Below are 20,267 nucleotides of genomic sequence, written 5' to 3'. Positions count from 1 at the left end.
TTATGTACATGTGTATATATGTATGTCTGTGTGTGTATATATATGTTGAGATGTATAGGTATGTATATTTGCATGTGTGGACGTGTATGTATATACATGTGTATGTGGGTGCGTTGGGCCATTCTTTTGTCTGTTTCCTTGCGCTACCTTGCTAACGCAGGAGACAGCGACAAAGCAAAATAATGATAAAAAAAAATAGTGAATAGTCTTAAATAAGTAGAAGTATTATAGGTACAAGGTAGTATTGCTAAAGGTACAAGGAGAAGAGGCAAATTACAAAAGGAAGACACCTGAGAAAATTTTTTGATATGCAATGAAGGCATTTTGTTTATTAAGTCTGATGTAAACTTTAAGTTTAAGGTGATGAATGAAATTAATGTGCTAATTAACTCATTAAGAAGGACTGCAAGTGTTGCTTACTTAGTTCACTGTAGCACACTTGACAGAAGTTGAGAATGTGTGTAGAAGTGAAAGATTGTGTTCATTTCATCCATATCACGTAACTGGGAGATGGAATAGTCTTTATAATTTGGTCCAAATGGCAAGCCTCCTGGAATCCTTTAAGGAGTGTGCCTCTGAGCTAGCTTTGATCCTTCCTTACCTATGTCATCTATCTGTATCTCTGATGCCTGTTCCAAATGGAACTCCCTCAATGAAGTGGCCATGGCAATATTCTCCTTAACTAGTGAACTTTAGTGCCGCTTCTCAGCCTTTAGAGTCTCTCCCTTAACAGGCCACTGGCAGAGGGTAACTCTAGCACTGTTTCCAGAGGCTCCTACCAGCTACTACTACTTAAAGCTCCTCCCTACTACTTGTACATAAGTGTTTCAACCTACTATTTCTATCTACTGCCCTTGTCACTTTATCAAAAGGCAGGGCTAGCACATAGTGCTTACCACAGGAAAATCTGGAGTTACGAAGAATGAGCTGTGTGATTTAAGTCTTGTCAGGTGTTACGTATGACAAGAAAAGATTGCATAATTGTGGGCTGAATGCCAGTAGTCTATGTATGGATGAGGCAGAGAGAAAGACAGCTACCTGAGTCAGAGAAGTGCAACTTGACAAAATGCAGCCTTAAGAGTGAATTTAAGCTGTAAAGTTAAAATGCCTGGTAGGAAAAGGAAACATATCATACATTACTTTGAGGGAAAAGAACAGGCCACTAACACGTGGGAGGAGCCCATACCCACAGTGAAAAGGCTTTTGTTCAAAGGTGCACACCCATGATTGTAACTGAGTCAATATCCTGTTCATCTAGCCTATAAGAATATCTGATTTTGATTAAGTAATAGGCAAGTTCGTCTTAGCAGACTAATTCTCTAAAAACACTGCCAGTCAGGCATAACCCAGTTGATGGAATATGAAATATTTACATAGATTTCATGATTGGAATACAGTGCTCATAAAGTTTTTAAATACAGTTAATAACAACATCTTTGATAGAATGTTTTAAGTTGGTTTTGAGAAAAATGTGTACAGATGCTCCTGGATTTATGATGGTTTGACGTATGATTTTTCAACTTTATGATGGTGTGATATTCAACACTTTATTATAGAATAGGCTTCGTGTTAGATGAATGTTTAAGGTGTACTAGGCTAAGCTATGATGTTCAGTAGGTTAGATGTACAGTATTAAATGTATTGAACGTATTTTCGACCTACAATATTTTCAACTTATGATGACTTTATCGGAACATAACCCTATCGTACGTCTAGGAGCATCTGTATATAAATGTTTTGATATTTATTAATTTCACTTGCATCCTTTTCAATCTACTGATGAAGCTAAATATTGTTTTCAGACTGGTCATGTTGTCCACAAAGCCACAAATAAATGCCTTGACAGAGGTGACAAGCAGTCCATGGATGATGTGTTTGTAACAGATTGTGCCAATTCTCGGACTCAACAATGGTGGTTTGACCACTATGTTTTATCTTACTGAACTTAAGCTAATTTTTTCATCATGAATATAATAATTACATCTGCATGAAATTTGCTTCTAGCAGTTCCGATGCATTGAATATAAGCATGATTTCATGAAGAGTATATTCTTGCAGAAATAAGTGAATCCTGAAAATCACATCATTTGGTACAATTTACGAGTAACTCCAATAAGGCAGCTAGTTGTATCTTGATTTAGTGAATTGTTAAAGGGTTATACATCACGAGTTCCTGTTTTGGTGATGTGGCTTTACCCACACATTTTATAGATGCAGGCTGGCAATCTGAAAATGTTTGTCTTGATATCCCATTCATAAGAGTGGAATGGCTATGGTGTTTTAATAATTTTTGTGCCTGGTAAATACTTAGTGTTGGGAACTACATGAACCTAAAAATTTTCTTTATAACATCTATTCACTGAAAATACATACAGAATGTACAGTACATACTTCATTACAGAAACTTAAGGATTAATATTTTAATCACTGAGATTGTGCGTGAAACACAGTTTATCATAAATTGTACTTATAGAATATTGATAAATTTCCAATTGTGCAACATGTTAAAGAAACTTATGAACTAAATGAATTTCTTGATAATTTAAGTTCTGAAAGCATTATTTCCTGAGCTGTTTATAAAACATATATAAATGTTAAATTTCTTTGTATTTTGTGCTGTCTTATGTTACCTAGTAAGTATGAGTATAAAACTATGTGGATATATCTGAATAACACCTATTTTGTGTTGTTTTATCAATGGTAGTATTTATTTTGCTCTACATCTGACCATTTCTTTTTTAAAGAAATATATGTATATGTATATCTATGTGTATGATACAGTAAAGGATTTAAGGGTTTGATATATATATATATATATATATATATATATATATATATATATATATATATATATATATATATATATTCTTAACGCTACCTTGCTAACGCGGGAAATGGCAAATAGTATGAAAGATATATATATATGCACTTACTTTGTGCCCTAGGAATCCTTTCTATCCTTACGAGGCTCCTGCAGCACTCAAGAAGCTGGAAGCATGTGATTTATCATTTATATTTGTTGAGGTTAGTTGATCTGTGAGTCAAGGTTACTTTATTGTGAAGCAGGGATTAGCTTTTTTACTTCTACTAGGTGTTTGGTGGTTAGTTATATAGTAGTTTTGGGTGGGAGATTTCAAGTGCTGTTGCTTAGAATTGAGTGCTGAGCATGTTAAGGTAGGACTGTATTACAAGGATCTTTGTTTCATTGTGAAGGTATTGTGTGTTTGTGGTTGCTAGACAGAAGAATATATTATTTATTTATTTATTTATTTATTATACTTTGTCGCTGTCTCCCGCGTCAGCAAGGTAGCACAAGGAAACAGTTGAAAATGGCCCAACCCACCCACATACACATGTTCACACACGCACATATACATACCTATACATTTTAACGTAAACATATATATATACATGCACAGACATATACATATATACACGTGTATATAATTCATACTTGCTGCCTTTATTCATTCCCGTTGCCACGCATGAAATGACATTTCCCACATCAACAAGGTAGCATAAAGAACAGAGGACTGAGCCTTAGAGGGAATATCCTCACTTGGGCCCCTTCTCTGTTCCTTCTGTTGGAAAATTAAAAATGGGAGGGGAGGATTTCCAGCCCCCAGCTCCCTCCCCTTTTAGTTGCCTTCTACAACATGCAGGGAATACATGGGAAGTATACTTTCTCCCCTATCCCCAAGGAGCTGTGGTTCGGTGCATTACATATGACAGCTAGAGACTGAGTGTGAACGAATGTGGCCTTATTTTTTTTTTTTTTTTTTTGGTCTGTTTTCCTGGCGCTACCTCGCTGAAGCAGGGGTAGCGATGCTGTTTCCTGTGGGGCCAGGAATGGATGAAGGCAAGCAAATATGAATATGTACATGTGTATATGTCTGTGTATGTATACATATGCATATGTTGATATGTATATGTGTGTGTGTGGGCATTTATGTATTTATATTTTTATATAAGTGGAGGGGCCATTCTTCATCTGTTTCCTGGCATTATCTCGCTGACGCAGGAAATTGCGATCAAGCATAATAAAAAGAATAATAAAATATATATGTGTGTGTGTTTGTGCATGTGTATAGGTGTTACTGGAGACTGCCTATTTGCAATACACCGCTAGTGAAATGTTACCTTCAGTAACGCTGTTGATGAAAGGGAGTACAGTTTTATCGAGGGGCTTCTCTCTACACAGGAATCCATTGTTTCCCAGCTTATAACCATAGCACGTCCTTGAAGCTGCAGGAGTCCCATATATAATTATATTAATAGTGATCCAACTAATAAAATAAACGTGTAATTTTCCTGAAGCTGAGCAATTTTATAGACACTAGGAGAGGATGATCAAGACCCATATTTACAGTAATATATATGTTGCTGATACCTTAGGATGCACTGTAACATCTCAGATCTGGCAATCTTGGTGCTGAGCATTTACTGGATTTAGGAATTTTCCAGATTTTGGGTCAAGTGGTATGCCAAGTGGACGTGATTGCACACTGAATGAATAAATGTTTTCAATCCCAAAATGTATATTTAGATGAAGGTAATGACAGGTGATCACCTACTTCAAGTGCTACAGGTAGCATCTAGCCCAACTGAAGATGTCATCTTGCTGTAATGAAGGTGATGCTTCAGGAGAGGAAAAAGGCATACCCCACATTTCATCCATCATAGGGATTAGTACTAATGTGCTTGAAGGATCATCAAAACTCAGGCTTAGGAGCACTAGGCAAAGTGCTTAGGCTTGGTGAAGGGGTCAATGTTTTAATACCAAGGCATATATATGGCTTTTATGACCTCTTTGACAGGTTTTGCAGTGCAACTTGCTTCATGTAATTAGATCTTTGATTAGCTTTTCATCAATATAGACAATGGTTAGTTAAAATAATGGAGGTTTCACTGAAAACCAATACCCTAACAAGTGCCAGATTTTGGAATGCCAGATTTGAGATGTTAAAGAGTACGTACTTATGCTGTTACTAGATCTGCTTTGGTTCAGGTAAAGCACACACTGCAGTAGGATACACCAAAAAACTAGTATGACAAGAGGCAATTATTTTGGATTGTAATCAAGGAATAAGTTTGGATACTATTTTTAATATTTCCATGTGTGTGTGTAATATTTTTTGTCTATATTTTCTGTGTTTGTGCATTATATCAAAACAGAATAATGCAAACCGATGGTTAAAACTTCATCAATTGTGAAAATAATATAAAAGAAGTTGATTAAGCCATTTTCAGACTATGCTATGTTAAACTGAATGTATTCACAAGTGAATTAATACAATATTCTTTCAAACACAGAAGTCTTCAAATTAACTTAAAGGGTTGCTGGTAAGATCCAATCAATGAAAGAAAAGAGTTCTCTATTGAGCAGTGAAGCAAAAGTGTGGTAGATATTCAAAGAAAAACAATATGCTTTTCATTCTCTCTCTATCTCTTCCTCCTTAAAACCACAAAAACTCATGAGCTTTGAAGTGGCTTTGCTTATGTCTGCCCTTTACAAGGGCATTGCCTAGAATTCAGTAAGAGGATTATAGCAACCTTCTGGATCCTTAGCTGCATCCATCTATATAAGATTATACATCTTGTTGACAGCTCTGAAGATAACATAGTAATAAATGTAAAGCTATGAAGCCTAAGTGATGCTACTAGTCACAGAAAATTTTTCTAGATTAAGAAAAATCAATCAGAAAATACATTGTTATTAAAGCATCATAGAAAGATATTTAATAATTGCATTTGATAAGACTACACATATGAGTGATAGTTACTCTAACAGGAGCAGTTTTTCAAATGCTCTCTGGTCATCTAAGTTCAATATAACGTTTTGTAGAATAATGACCTGCTCAAAGTTCAATATTTTCTTTTTCAGTTGTTAATTTACAATGGGTTTTTTCATTTCTAAATTAAGTTTTAAGAGAAAAACTTATAATTAATTCTGAAAAGCCCTTTTTAGCTCAACAACAGGACAGGATTGTGTACCTCAGACACTTGAATATATCCTTAATTTGACTGTCTATAATTTCAGGATTGCTGTAAATATTGTGACTGTCTTTGAATTTTGTAGTTTTATAGTAGCATAATAAAGCAATTATCAGTGAGACTACTGTAATATCACGGGTGTTCTGTGCACATAATAGTTGGCTTTAGACATATTACTGTTTCATGTTAAGAAACTGTACTTGTTGCTGAGTAGTTTCATACTGTATACATTGATAAAATTATATAGTTGCTACTGAACTTTTTATAAGGTTTTGCACTTTTGTTCTGAAATAGCACCAAGACAGTATTATGGGTGCCTTTAGGCTACCTCTTTCTGATGTTATAATATTTATGACATCTTAATCATTCCATCCAAAATGTATAGTATATGTCCCCCACTTTTTTTTTTTATCTTCATTCCTTACAGTTACCACAGCTGCACCTATTCTTACTCCTCCTGAAATAAAGATATTTATGATATATTTCTATTATGATCTTGCATATTTGATGTTGATTTTCACAAATTCTTCTTCAGGAAACATATCACTTATTATGTAACATAATTTTGTATGTGAACTCAGTATTCCACCATACACCATTATTTATAAGCACAGTTTGATTACTACCAAGCATTACTCTCAAGCATTCATCCTCTTCATTCTCCTCATTATCTAAATTAATGAAAATCTCCCATACCCAACAGAAGAGTGAAAGTCCTTGTCACCTTTCTGTAACTCTTAATCTCCTCAGCTCTTTCTCACCATAGTCTTCTGAATGGAATGGCAAATATGTGAGTAAAGACTTTGCCTGAGGTTCAGTGTAACTGTAACTTAGCAAATACAAAAATACTTTAATGCTCACAACTGACATGACATGAAGTTTTCAATTCAGATGTGTTTATTACAACATTTAAGGCGAAAAAGATTAAATGTTTACTTTTATAAATCCTGTAAGCTGAGTTTTAACAACTAGCCAGCCATATTTATCTGTCATTTAGTAACATTATGTTTAGTTAGTATGAAATGAAAGCAGGGAAGCACCTTTTAAGAAGCCCTTATTACAGAAAGTAAGAGTTGCCTGCAATCCGTAGAGGTATAGATCATTCTGGTATTTATATAATCTCATCCATGAGAAGGTTGATGAAATATAGGACTGATTTGAAAGGAATATTTAACCATTCAAGGTCAACTAAATGAATAAGGGAACGAACAATTTGGTGTCCTAAATTCACTAAATTTACACAGTAAAACGGTACACTTTGTTTTCAGCACACTAGCTACTTGTAACATTATATATATATATATATATATATATATATATATATATATATATATATATATATATATATATATATTATTTATATTTCTATTTATTTTGCTTTGTCGCTGTCTCCTGCGTTTGCAAGGTAACACAAGGAAACAGACGAAAGAAATGGCCCAACCCACCCCCATGCACATGTATGTACATACATGTCCACACACGCAAATATACATGCCCATACATCTCAATGTACACATATATATACACACAGAGACACCTACATATATACACATGCACACAATTCACACTGTCTGCCTTTATTCATTCCCATCGCCACCTTGCCACACATGGAATAACATCTCCCTCCCCCCTCATGTGTGCAAGGTAGCGCTAGGAAAAGACAACAAAGGCCCCATATATATATATATATATATATATATATATATATATATATATATATATATATATATATATATATTTTTTTTTTTTTTTGCCGCTGTCTCCCGCGTTTGCAAGGTAGCGCAAGGAAACAGACGAAAGAAATGGCCCAACCCACCCCCATACACATGTATATACATATGTCCACACACGCAAATATACATACCTACACAGCTTTCCATGGTTTACTCCAGACGCTTCACATGCACTGATTCAATCCACTGACAGCACGTCAACCCCGGTATACCACATCGATCCAATTCACTCTATTCCTTGCCCTCCTTTCACCCTCCTACATGTTCAGGCACCGATCACACAAAATCTTTTTCACTCCATCTTTCCACCTCCAATTTGGTCTCCCACTTCTCCTCGTTCCCTCCACCTCCGACACATATATACTCTTGGTCAATCTTTCCTCACTCATTCTCTCCATGTGCCCAAACCATTTCAAAACACCCTCTTCTGCTCTCTCAAGCACGCTCCTTTTATTTCCACACATCTCTCTTACCCTTACGTTACTTACTCGATCAAACCACCTCACACCACACACTGTCCTCAAACATCTCATTTCCAGCACATCCACCCTCCTGCGCACAACTCTATCCATAGCCCACGCCTCGCAACCATACAACATTGTTGGAACCACTATTCCTTCAAACATACCCATTTTTGCTTTCCAAGATAATGTTCTCGACTTCCACACATTCTTCAAGGCTCCCAGGATTTTCGCCCCCTCCCCCATCCTATGATCCACTTCCGCTTCCATGGTTCCATCCGCTGCCAGATCCACTCCCAGATATCTAAAACACTTTACTTCCTCCAGTTTTTCTCCATTCAAACTTACCTCCCAATTGACTTGACCCTCAACCCTACTGTACCTAATTACCTTGCTCTTATTCACATTTACTCTTAACTTTCTTCTTTCACACACTTTACCAAACTCAGTCACCAGCTTCTGCAGTTTCTCACATTAATCAGCCACCAGCGCTGTATCATCAGCGAACAACAACCGACTCACTTCCCAAGCTTTCTCATCCACAACAGACTTCATACTTGCCCCTCTTCCATATATATGGATTGAACCAGGGCATGTGAAGCGTCTGGGGTAAACCATGGAAAGTTTTGTGGGGCCTGGATGTGGATAGGGAGCTGTGGTTTCGGTGCATTATACATGACAGCTAGAGACTGAGTGTGAACGAATGTTGCTTTTGTTGTCTTTTCCTAGCACTACCTCATGCACATGCGGGGTGAGGGGATTTTCATTTCATGTGTGGCGGGGTCGCGACAGGAATGAATAAGGGCAGATAGTATGAATTATGTACATGTGTATATATGTATATGTCTTTGGGTGTATATATATGTATACGTTGAGATGTATAGGTATGTAAATGTGCGTGTGTGGACGTGTATGTGGGTGGGTTGGGCCATTCTTTCGTCTGTTTCCTTGTGCTACCTCACAAACACGGGAGACAGCGACAAAGTATAATGAATAAAAAAATGTAAATATATATATATATATATATATATATATATATATATATATATATATAATATATATGAAATGTGTATATGCATGTATAAAAAGAATGCATTAGCAATATTTCATAAATGCACATTTTGGCATACATATTTAAAATGTGGTGATGTTGAGGTTATTAAAGAGCAGAACGGTTCCTGGGACCATGTTTGCATTTTGTCATTTTGGATATTCCTGTTATGGTCTCAAGTAACATATGAATAAAATTCCCCACCAAAAAGAAATAAATCACTTAGTTATTAATTAAAGAAAGTGACTTTAATCAGTTTTTGTAAGTTCAGATGATCAATCTAGAGTTTATTGAAGACTAACTTCAGTATTCATGGTACTTAAAAGCTCAATTTTTTCTCCGCAGTAGTCTATAGTCACATGATTTTATTCCATACAACAGGATCGTCAGCTCCAAAGCTAGACTTGGGATGTGACTCAGGCTTTAAGATATTAGAACTTTGATTTTGAGTTTATGTATATCTAGGTCTCTCTTAAGATGATATTTAAAATATGATGATGTGTATGTAATATAGTACCAGGTCAAGAAGTATAAATCTGCTGCAGTTATGTCTTATGATTGTTATGCTTCTCAATAACAGCTTTAAAATGTGATACTTCACAGTTAATTCTGTCTCAGTATTTATTTATAGAAAAGGTCTAGGACCAAGTTCATGGTATCATTTCATTTGTTAAATGAGAAAGGCTTCATATCTAAGTTTGCAGTGAAAACATTGTCAATATTTGTGCATGGTCTGCATCAGAATAAATGCAACAGAGAAACTATTAGTGGCTATAATAAGATCAAATTAACTGGAATTTGTGCTCAGATATCCTGACCATATAATTGTGATAACTGATTATCCCATATTTTTGCACCATGTTGAGTGCAGTGAATGATGATGTGATTAAAGGTTATTTTTCATAATGCTGCTTTTTATCTCGCCTTTTTATTCAGCTATCATTTTATATTGAGAGAATGAATGAAAAAAGGTCGACAAAGGATATGTGTGTCAAAACTGGAGGGAGCAAGAAGACCAGGGAGACCAAATTGGAAATGGAGGGATGGAGTAATCATTATTTTAAGTGATTGGTGCACAAACATGGAGGAGGGTGAACTGCATGCACAGCATAAAGTGAACTGGAACCATGTGATACACAGGAGGACTGTCAATAGGCTGAACCAGGATATGTGAAGTTTCTGGGGTAAACCATGGGGCGTAGTTGTGAATAGGTGAAATGTGGTTTTAGTGCATTACACAAGAAGGCTAGAGAATATATGAGTGGTTGCACCCTCTCTTCTGTCCCTGGCATTACCTTGTTCATGCAGGAAATGGTGATCAAGTATAATGAGTAAGATGTGAAAACTGTACAAAGAAATAATGAATGTAAGGCTCCATAAATTTCTGAATGCAAGATATTGGGAATCTATTGTCACTGTCTCCCGCATTAGCGAGGTAGCATAAGGAAAGAGACGAAAGAATGGCCCAACCCACCCACATACACATGTATACATATACACACCCACACACACACACATATATACATACCTATAAATTTCAACGTATACAAACATATTTTTCATACTATTCGCCATTTCCCGCACTAGCGAGGTAGCGTTAAGAACAGAGGACTGGGCCTTTGAGGGAATATCCTCACCTGGCCCCCTTCTCTGTTCCTTCTTTTGGAAAATTAAAAAAAAAAAAAGAGAGAGAGAGAGAGGGGAGGATTTCCAGCACCCCGCTCCCTTCCCTTTTAGTCGCCTTCTACAACACGCAGGGAATACGAGCGAAGTATTCATATTGATGCACCATGTGGCAGAAATGGGTTTAGAGTGAGGGAAATGGAAAAAGCAAACACTACTTTGTTTCATTATGATGATGGAATGTGTCACTCTATCTGTATGTTATATCTAGTGACATGTTACTGCAGGAGATATGATCATGAGTGTTAGAAGTTGCAATATTCTAATTAGTACTACCTAGCTCAGAATTTGAAAATTCCATTTTCACAAAAACCTTAATTTTGGATTGCTTCAGACGATGTATTTTCAGAAGATTTGCAGTACTAAAGGTGGGATAATGGTATGTCCATCTGTCGGTTATCACACCCCATCTAACCATCCCATGCATTTTAATGTAGGCGAGGTCATGAAGGACCAAATTTGGCATCAAGGGACAAGAGCAGCTAGAGACAAATGGGTCTTTGGATTCACTGAATATTATTAGCATCACCTCCAAAGCTTTACCTCTTTAGCATGCCAGAAATTTACTCTTGATATTACTTTCAAAATATACTCGATATATTGGAAGCAAGCAGTGTATTTATATACAGTTTAAGGCCAATGAATTTAGAGAACACAAAAGCAATATACTATACCCAATACATTCAATTACTCAAACTTATGGCAACGAATTTTCATATTCAATAAAAAAGTGAGGAAATCTGCAATATAGAATCTGCAGATAATTATAACTATAAAAGGTCTGGGCTATGAAAACCCAAGAGAACAATAATGGAAACAAGTCTTATGGCCTATCATAAAATCCTTAAAAATGTTTTACGTGTTATAGAATATGTTGTTACTAATTCAAAGTATTACATATTTCATACACAGACCAGAACATCTAATGAGCAAATATTTCTACAAAGAAACAATACATAACTAAGTCATGCAATCAATTTCCCCATTTTCTTAAATGCGAGTCTCAACATACCTACAGAAAACCTAACTTTACCATGTTGGAAAATAGGGGTAACTACAACATCATTGATTTCAATAAAACCCTTATCCATTTGGCGATGTGAAGAAGACAATTCCAGATAAACATTCCTACTTATTTTCTTCTCACTGCCCTTCATCTTGCTGATCGCTACATATATAAGCAAAAGAATTTTCTGTGATACAGCTACGTGTAAGAGTTTCAGCATCATTTTTGCTGAGGTTTTCCTGAAGAGAAAGAACCATTCGATTTGGGGACCCATACAGTGACCCTAATACGGAAACACGAACTTCCTTACTTCTAAAAGCATTTCTTACTTTTCTCGTTGAAGCATTCAGTTGATCCCTCACTTAAGGCCACTCTCTAGTTTATACCCCTTCAATGCACAAAATGCTTTGATTACATCCTATTCCCAAATTATTCCTCTTGCATTTTCATCTGAGACATCACTAGCCCTAACCAATTCTCTCTTTACATTTATCCATATATTTTGTGGTCCTCTCCCCCTTGTACCTTCTACTGTACTCCAATATACGTTCTATAACAGAACATCCACCACACATTCTACTTGACCACACAATGAGTTTGTAGAGAGCCTCTAACCTAGCATATAGAGTAACTGAACTAATCAATCTTCCTTACATATTACAGGAAACTCTCACCTTACACAAGGGAAAAAAAAAACTTATCCTATGTACAACCTTGGAAACATCCATTTCCAGTAAAGCTTTTGAAAAATCTAGTCTGTCGCGAACTCTGGAGTAAGGAGATACATTCTTTTATCAAGCGCTTTTATAACGGATTCAATACTAAATATCATGTATATCTAAATATCATGTATATCTAGTAAACAGACGTAGCATTTGCAGCTTTTCTGACGAATGTACGTAAAGGACGGCAATAATTTTCACAATTCCGGCATCAACTGCTATCAAAAGTGACTCATATTAGTGGTGTATATATGTAGGATGTTGGATTTAATGGATTTCAACAGCTAAAGGTCAAAGCCAGAATCCGTACCACATGAACAACAAAGTACAAAAAAAAATAAGTGGTTGTGAGAGGCAAGTTTTTACGTCGAAGTAAAGGATGGCGGGTCGTAATAGGAAGACGAAAAAGACGAGAGAGGAGTTATCTCTAAGCGGGAAGAGTACAGGATTTGTATAAGTAATATGAATTCCAACAGTGAGGAACGATAAGTGTATGATATAGGCAGGCAAAGAGACCTGGCAGAACAACGAGGCTGTTGAGGTGCCACTGGGGACGTCAGTTGAGCCGTACAAGGTCAACATTGCTGTTCCTCCACCCGGCACGGATGCCCACCCACCAGCCCAGCCACACACCCCAGACGCTGCTCGTTCATTGGTCGCTCCCTGATCGGCCCACAAAATGAACCAATGAGAGGAGATTTACTCCTCGGTGTATCACAGTGCTAATTATACAGCTTGTATCATCGAGGACATATGTTCAATTAATATTCCAAGAGGTTGTTGATACATTTTTTCCTAATATGACGCTTCAGTGTGTCGTGTCAATGTCGTGGCTAGAATTCCCTACAAATCAATAATGATTTGAATCTTCATTTAAGTCAAGCACACCTTCATATCTTCGATAACAATCTTTCACCAAATACGACGACATAAAGCTGGCCTCTAAGATTCCACGACATCTATGATGATAATTATATAGCCCTAATATGCATATGACTCAGACGTGGGCAGCAAGTCAAGAAGCTATCGTCGGTGTCAGCACTTAGTGGTCCGGGACAAACGCCTAACAACAGGCTCACTCAACTTGTCCCTTCCCATCATTCTGAGATGTCTGTCGTCAGGGGCAAGGCAGTCCCACTGCTGCTAATGCGAGCATGGGCACTAGGACCATTAAAGGATCAAGTCAAATATCAGACCATCAAATCCAAGGGTCACTGTTTAGGGAACTGGTCCCTACTTGATCTATCGATATCAAATGCCTGAAAAATTTTCAAAGTCGAGAGATGAGAAGATGCGAATGGCCGTTTGTCGGCATCCTGCACATCCCGGTTCTCACACCAAACAAATACACATAAATGTGAGCATATACTATAGAGATACACAGCCAACCTGTGCTAATAATGGCATGCCTGAGAATAGACTGCCATTGAAATGAGCCAGTGCCAGGTGATTCTTTGCAGACACGGGCAACCGAGTTGCCAACCGAGTCAGCATGACCACATGGGTTTGAATCCCAGGCGCGGCAGTCGGCCCACAACCAATCCAGGCTGGATGTGGGTTCGGGGTTAGTCGCTAAGTGGGATACTGACTTAGCTCAACTTGTGTGTACGAGTGTATTTATGCACAGATAAGATCAGAGACATGGTGCATACATACAAGGTTAAGAGAGACGGGACAACACGAGCGTAAAACTATACCCGTAACATACATAGCGCAAATTTCTACATGCAGCTGCTCCATTGACTCCTGTGTTACAAAACTGCTAAGTTAAGTATACTGAATACTAAGTGATATCTTTTACCCTGCAAATAACTAGGTAGCAAACTACTGTGTAACAAAAACGTGCGAAGGAAATTCGACTCGGAAGTAAGCATGTATGGTATAATGCACATCAGCTTATACAGGGAGTAAAAATAATTAGAACAGAATTCCTCGGTGGAAGCCTCCTGATTCAGTCAGGTGTGGCCTGCGGTGTGGAGTAGTGGAAGTGGACGCTATCCCAAAGGCACGCCAGGCGGCCGTGGCAGCTAGTGGTGCGACAGGGACCGGCTAGACGTCATCGCCACAGCCGCCTGTCACACTGGTTTGGCTTGCCTCTTTCTTCACCCATGCTACAACTCCTGCTGACGTAACTCTCCCCCCTCCTCCTCCCCCTCTCCCTCCACCTGCTGATGACGCAACTCGTCCCCCTGTTGCTAATGCTGTTGGAACTATGGGAAAAAAAAAGATCGTTTAAGAAAAAAAATCTACACAATAAACAGCTTCTTAAACAAGCCCGCTACTACCCACCAACCAAGACAGTTTACCCTGGAAATCGCCGGGTCCAGGAACACTGTCAACCTCCCATGAACCCTGCTATTTGAAAGATGACACGTTTTGAAGCTGAGGCCTCTTCCTCCTCTCTGGTAGAGGAGTACTGAAGAAATGAGACGAGAAAGAAGAAACATATGAAGAGGGGAATTACTCTTAAAAGCAGGAAATGGCACAAGATAACAGGAAGCAATATGCTATGTTAACTTCTAGAGCACGATCATACGACACATGAACACGACATTACGATCCTAACCCCTAAATTTCACGTGAAGAGCTAGGCCCATCATACCCACAGACGTAACGTCGTGTTCAATCCTCGTATCGTTGTGCTCAAAGGGATGTATCGTCGTGCGAAGCCTAGCCACACACACACACACACACACACACACACACACTTCCATCACTATGCAACGGCTGGCCGGATCTTCCGATCAGATGTAAACAAGAGGCCTAGCGATGTAACGCGCCTCATGAAAACTTCATTATCGCGCGTTAGGCGACATGTTCTTCGTGCAAGATGCTGGGGGAGGTGATGGGGCACTGTTGAGAACTCTCCACCAAACCTCTGCCAGTCTTCAAAACATCAGCAACCCGTCACTCCAGTTATGGGTAACAATGGGACAGAAGAACGAGGAAGAAATTATGAGAGAAATGGGAAGATAAAGAAATAAATGGTAACATTTACAAAGGAAGAATGGTAAACGGTACGCGAGAGAGAGAGAGAGAGAGAGAGAGAGAGAGAGAGAGAGAGAGAGAGAGAGAGAGAGAGAGAGAGAGAGAGAGAGAGAATGAAATCAAAAGGAACTGGAGAAAAGAGAAAGACTGTAGCTTTCAAGAATTCAATAGAAAAAAAAAATATATGAGGAATAAGAGCATGGATGGCGAGAAGAGGAATCACAAACACTAGAACGAAACCATGACTCAGAACAAGAATTTAGGAAAACTGAAAACATGAACACCAGAGGAGAACTAAGAGTCCTGTTGTACAGGAAGGAAAATAATGTCTTCCCCGACGGAGAGTTGGTTCCTTTGACGGTCAGCCGACCGTGGGAAACAGGTCACAGAAACCTCTGGTCCTTGGGGCGCGTGTCGCTCACCACTTCGTCCCAGAGAATGCCAAATTGGGGATGTGAGGGACGCTCTCTTGGAAGAAGTATAGCAAAACATGAAAAAAAAATATATGTCTCTGCTTCCAATATCGACGAAATAAATGTATTATGTAACACGTTCGAGGCTTGATATCTCAACTAATCACCGATAGTGAAAATTATATACACCCAATTCTTGTTTTGCATAATTATCAATATCAACTAGAAAGGGATTTTAAACAGTTGAAATTTTGTAAAAAAAAAAAAATAACAATAAAGAAAAAGAGGCGAGGGGATTTCACAGAGTAAATACCTTAAGTCTTTTAAGGCCACGAGAATATTTTCTTTTATTAAGAATGATATAAAAATGAAGATTTTTGCTAACTTTGATACTGACCTACAATACTATTCGATGTTGATTCTGTGACATTTATCAATCCATGAAATTACTACAAAGGTTAAACAATATGACTAATATAAAACAAAATTATCAAGAAATCATCTAAACTCTAATAACAAATTGGCCAAAAACATCTTGCATTTCTTTTGGGAGGGGTCTGAAAACCTTTCACCACTTGAGACCTACGTGTTAGACCGTCGCCACTGGAGCCCTCAAGTGTAAGCTATCCATCATCTGGATGCAATAGGCTCCTCCCCTTCTTGGCCTATGGACTGAAAAGATCAAGTTCACTGAAGAAACAATCGATGCTTCCCCCCTTTGTGTCCGCTCGAGTGATTGAAACTTCTGCCCCCATACAACCCTACAATGGGAGGCTTGCATCCCATTCAAGGAGCGAGCTCAGTAACTTGTAATCATTTATTTCCAATTACCTATCATCTATACGGTACGGGATAGGAATTTTACACTCGTGGGGGCGCCCCCTGTGTGTAATATATGTGCAAGGCTATCGACCTTTTTTATAATTATCTTAATACAAGGATACTATAAATGGTGTCTTTCTTTCGAAATCAAGAAACGGCTTCAGACCGGATGGGCAAAAGGCGCGAGGGGTTCCTCCCCCTTACATCATCAGATAACACCAGGAGACCTGCAGCCACCCTGCCTCTTGGTCACGGTCAGGTGGCGACCCTTAAGATAAAGGGTATGATAGCAGATGACACCCCTGGCGAGGCACAGAAGGTGGCGGCCACCCTTGGCAGGATAGAAGGTATGGTGACAGGCTGTGACATGGTTGATAAAACAGCGGAAGTTGTGATGATAGGTGACACCTTTGGTGAGGCAGCGGAAGCAGCTGCACTTGGCACGATAGCGGGTATGATAGCAGTTGACACAGTTGGAGACAGCAAAAATTGTGACCCTTGTCAAAACAGCGGGTAAGATAACAGGCAACTTCGTTGGTGAGGCAGTGAATGTGACGACCCTTGGCATGATAGCGGGTAAGATGATAACAGCTCGAACACTGGCAAGGCAGTGAATGTTACGACTCTTGGCACGACAGCGGGTACGACAGCAGTTGAAACAACAGGGGTGACCCCTGGCACAATACTGGTCATGATAACAGGTAACATCGCTGGTGAAGCAGAGAAGAGACGACCCTAGGCAAGATAGCAGGTATTGTAGAAGATGACACCGCTAATGAGGCAGCGAAGATGGCGACCCTACAACAGTTGGTAAAGGAGTATCTGGCAAAGGAGAAAGTCTAGATAATGGAGTGAAAGGAACGGTGAAGTTGGTGGCGGTGGTAGTGGCGGGAGTGGTGGTGGTGATGGTAGTGGTGGAGGGTAGTAGTGCAGCACCTGCAGTAATCAATGGCTAACCTGAGCAGCCAGGGCTGGGGATGGAGGCTGCCCCCATCGCTCCCCACGCCCTCCTCCGGTACTTAAACTCGAAGTCTTTCAATTATTTACCCACCTGGAGGTTGCGTTCAGTTTAGCAAATATCTTTACAGCTATATCATGGCCAAGTCATGCTGATCTGCCTCAGCCCCTCAAGCACGAAGATACGACCCAGGAGCGGCTCTTGGATATGATGGCCTGACTTTTGAACTGACCCTTAAGGGATAGGGCATACCTAACGGTCGCACCGTCTGCTCAAGAGTCGTCCCGGTGTGCTTAAGAGTCGTACCGTCGGTTCAAGAGTTGTTGTTCCAGCCTGTTTAAGGTTCGTACCGTCGTGCTCAGAGGGCCAAACCGTCGCTCTCATGAGAGTTTAGCCACTCCATCGACAATCTCAACAATTATCCTAAAATACTCACTTCCTACGATAGACAGACATCCGAAGAATGATTTGAGAGCTTGGGATGGGTGATGCTCTCTTACCTAGCAGCTAGCACATCTGTATGCCTTCTCCACCATCAACAACATCACCATTTACCATTACTACTGTACACATCATCTGAGCACTTCACTGATAAATTCCGACTACTCGTCTCCCCATTGTTATTAAAGGCATATCAACTAGTTAATACTAACATTAACTGAAAACAGAGGCGAAGAAAGCCTAGGAAAGATAGGATGACGCTCCATCACATTTTCTGTTCGACCCTAGAGAAATCTACCGTGGTTATGCATGCCCACCTTCAGCAATAAAATTTTGTGTTTTTATGGTACAAAGTTAAAAACTGCAAATTCGTGGACATAACCTCGAGGTTTTTACCACCCAGACTCGCCATAACAGCTGTAGATGGTTATACGAGATCTCAAAAAAGTCGCAGTCTCTTTTTAAGAAACCCATGGTCTCCCCGCTCTTTATAGTCTGAGGGTCTTCGCTTTACTTACCCTATTTGACGTGGCAGTTTTAATGACTTACGGAACGATAGGGAAAATATGTTGGTGCAGTTATATCATCCTATGTTCGCTATGGAGAAGAGTGAATAAGTAACTGGTGTGTGTGTGTGTGTGTGTGTGTGTGTGTGTGTGTTTGTGGGGGGGGGGGGGGGGGACAGTTACAGTTATTTCGTATGGATACCCAGCCATCCACTACATACGCACCCAATCAATTTCCCATGAATTTACCCTTACTCATCAATCCTCTTACCGTCCTACCCAAATTCTCTTTCCTCTGTCAAGTGTCAATCCTTACACCCACGCAGCTGTCTTTTCTTTCTTCCTTACCCAAAAGTAGGCTGCTAACATTCAGTCCACAAAACATGCACTCTCTCTCTCTCTCTCTCTCTCTCTCTCTCTCTCTCTCTCTCTCTCTCTCTCTCTCTCTCTCTCTCTCAATACATGACACTTGTTATCCCATAACTCATACAACTCAATCTTCGTTACTCTAGAGTTTCATGTGGTGAGCGTTATGCTCTACCCTGCCTTATTTAAGTAAGTACTCTATGCAATCAATGTACTACCAAGAGAAATAGTAAATGCACATGGGACATCTACATACATATTTAAATGAAAACGATATACAGACGAAAAGTTCCAGACGAACCCAAGAATGATAATTCAAGAAATGTACGGTGAGCACTACGTGCTTGTGCCACATCTTAGCAAATTCTCTTTGTATATACTCGCAGGTTCGTACTCTGCGGTGAGCGCCGAGTTAGCCCTGTCCGAATGGGAATCTCGTAGGGAGAGGAATTTTCTCCCTCCTTTCCTACCAACTTGAATAAAAAAAGAAAAAAAAATCGCCGACATGAGAGCTAACAAAGAAAAGACTCAAGTGAGAACTCGACTCATCTCGCTTCAATACACTCTCAAACACACGTCCGTGACAATGAGGACCTGTGGTGGCAATAATCATCTTCCTCACCACAGTACGACGTGGCAGCAGCAAGAACTCACTTCAGGGTGAGGCAGCCGAGCTCTGCTCCTAAAATGCCACCTCCACGAGCCTCATCTTTCCAGGAAGGATAAATGGACTCTTTATCTTCCCATTTTCGTTCTATAAATGGATAATGATTGGTTGGGTTACCGTGACTACGTGTACTGTGTGATGCAATGCTTTCGAAATGATCAGCCTAGCCAACACATCGGATTCAATGTTTCAAGGCAGCTGCGGCTACGCTACTTGCTCTTGACTTTACCGACTTAATATCAGACCGACATCCGCTCGTCTTCCGTTCTTATTACAGACATTAAACTGGGTCTTAAATAAGTACTGCTATTTTTCCATTAAAACAACCTAAACAGTTAAGCACTCATTTCACTGGCTTGCGTGAAGGGCTGGCATTGAAGTGAACGTTCCCTGCCGGCTTCGATTTTTCTCTTGACATTACACTGGGACTTTAAAAATTCATTTCACTCTCTGCAC

General features: G+C 39.2%; 1 protein-coding gene and 1 long non-coding RNA gene across 4 annotated transcripts in view; one reads left to right on the top strand and one right to left on the bottom strand.

The window, feature by feature from the left end:
• Positions 1–10,145, top strand: part of Pgant1 (Polypeptide N-Acetylgalactosaminyltransferase 1) — a 162,957-nt gene extending 152,812 nt beyond the window's left edge. For all 3 annotated transcript variants that reach the window (XM_071690263.1, XM_071690264.1, XM_071690262.1), the window contains one exon: positions 1,803–10,145. In XM_071690263.1, the coding sequence (XP_071546364.1) occupies positions 1,803–1,943 (141 nt within the window). In that variant the 3' untranslated portion in view covers positions 1,944–10,145. The remainder of the gene's footprint in view (positions 1–1,802) is intronic.
• Positions 6,322–20,267, bottom strand: part of LOC139763877 (uncharacterized) — a 38,225-nt gene continuing 24,279 nt past the window's right edge. The window contains exon 3 of the long non-coding RNA XR_011716284.1: positions 6,322–6,451. This is a non-coding gene — a long non-coding RNA (uncharacterized lncRNA). The remainder of the gene's footprint in view (positions 6,452–20,267) is intronic.

This window comes from Panulirus ornatus, chromosome 48, assembly GCF_036320965.1.
Source record: "Panulirus ornatus isolate Po-2019 chromosome 48, ASM3632096v1, whole genome shotgun sequence".
Classification (NCBI taxonomy): domain Eukaryota; kingdom Metazoa; phylum Arthropoda; class Malacostraca; order Decapoda; family Palinuridae; genus Panulirus; species Panulirus ornatus.
The sequence above is the reverse complement of the archived record's forward strand: the minus strand, read 5'-3'. Positions and strand labels throughout refer to the sequence as shown.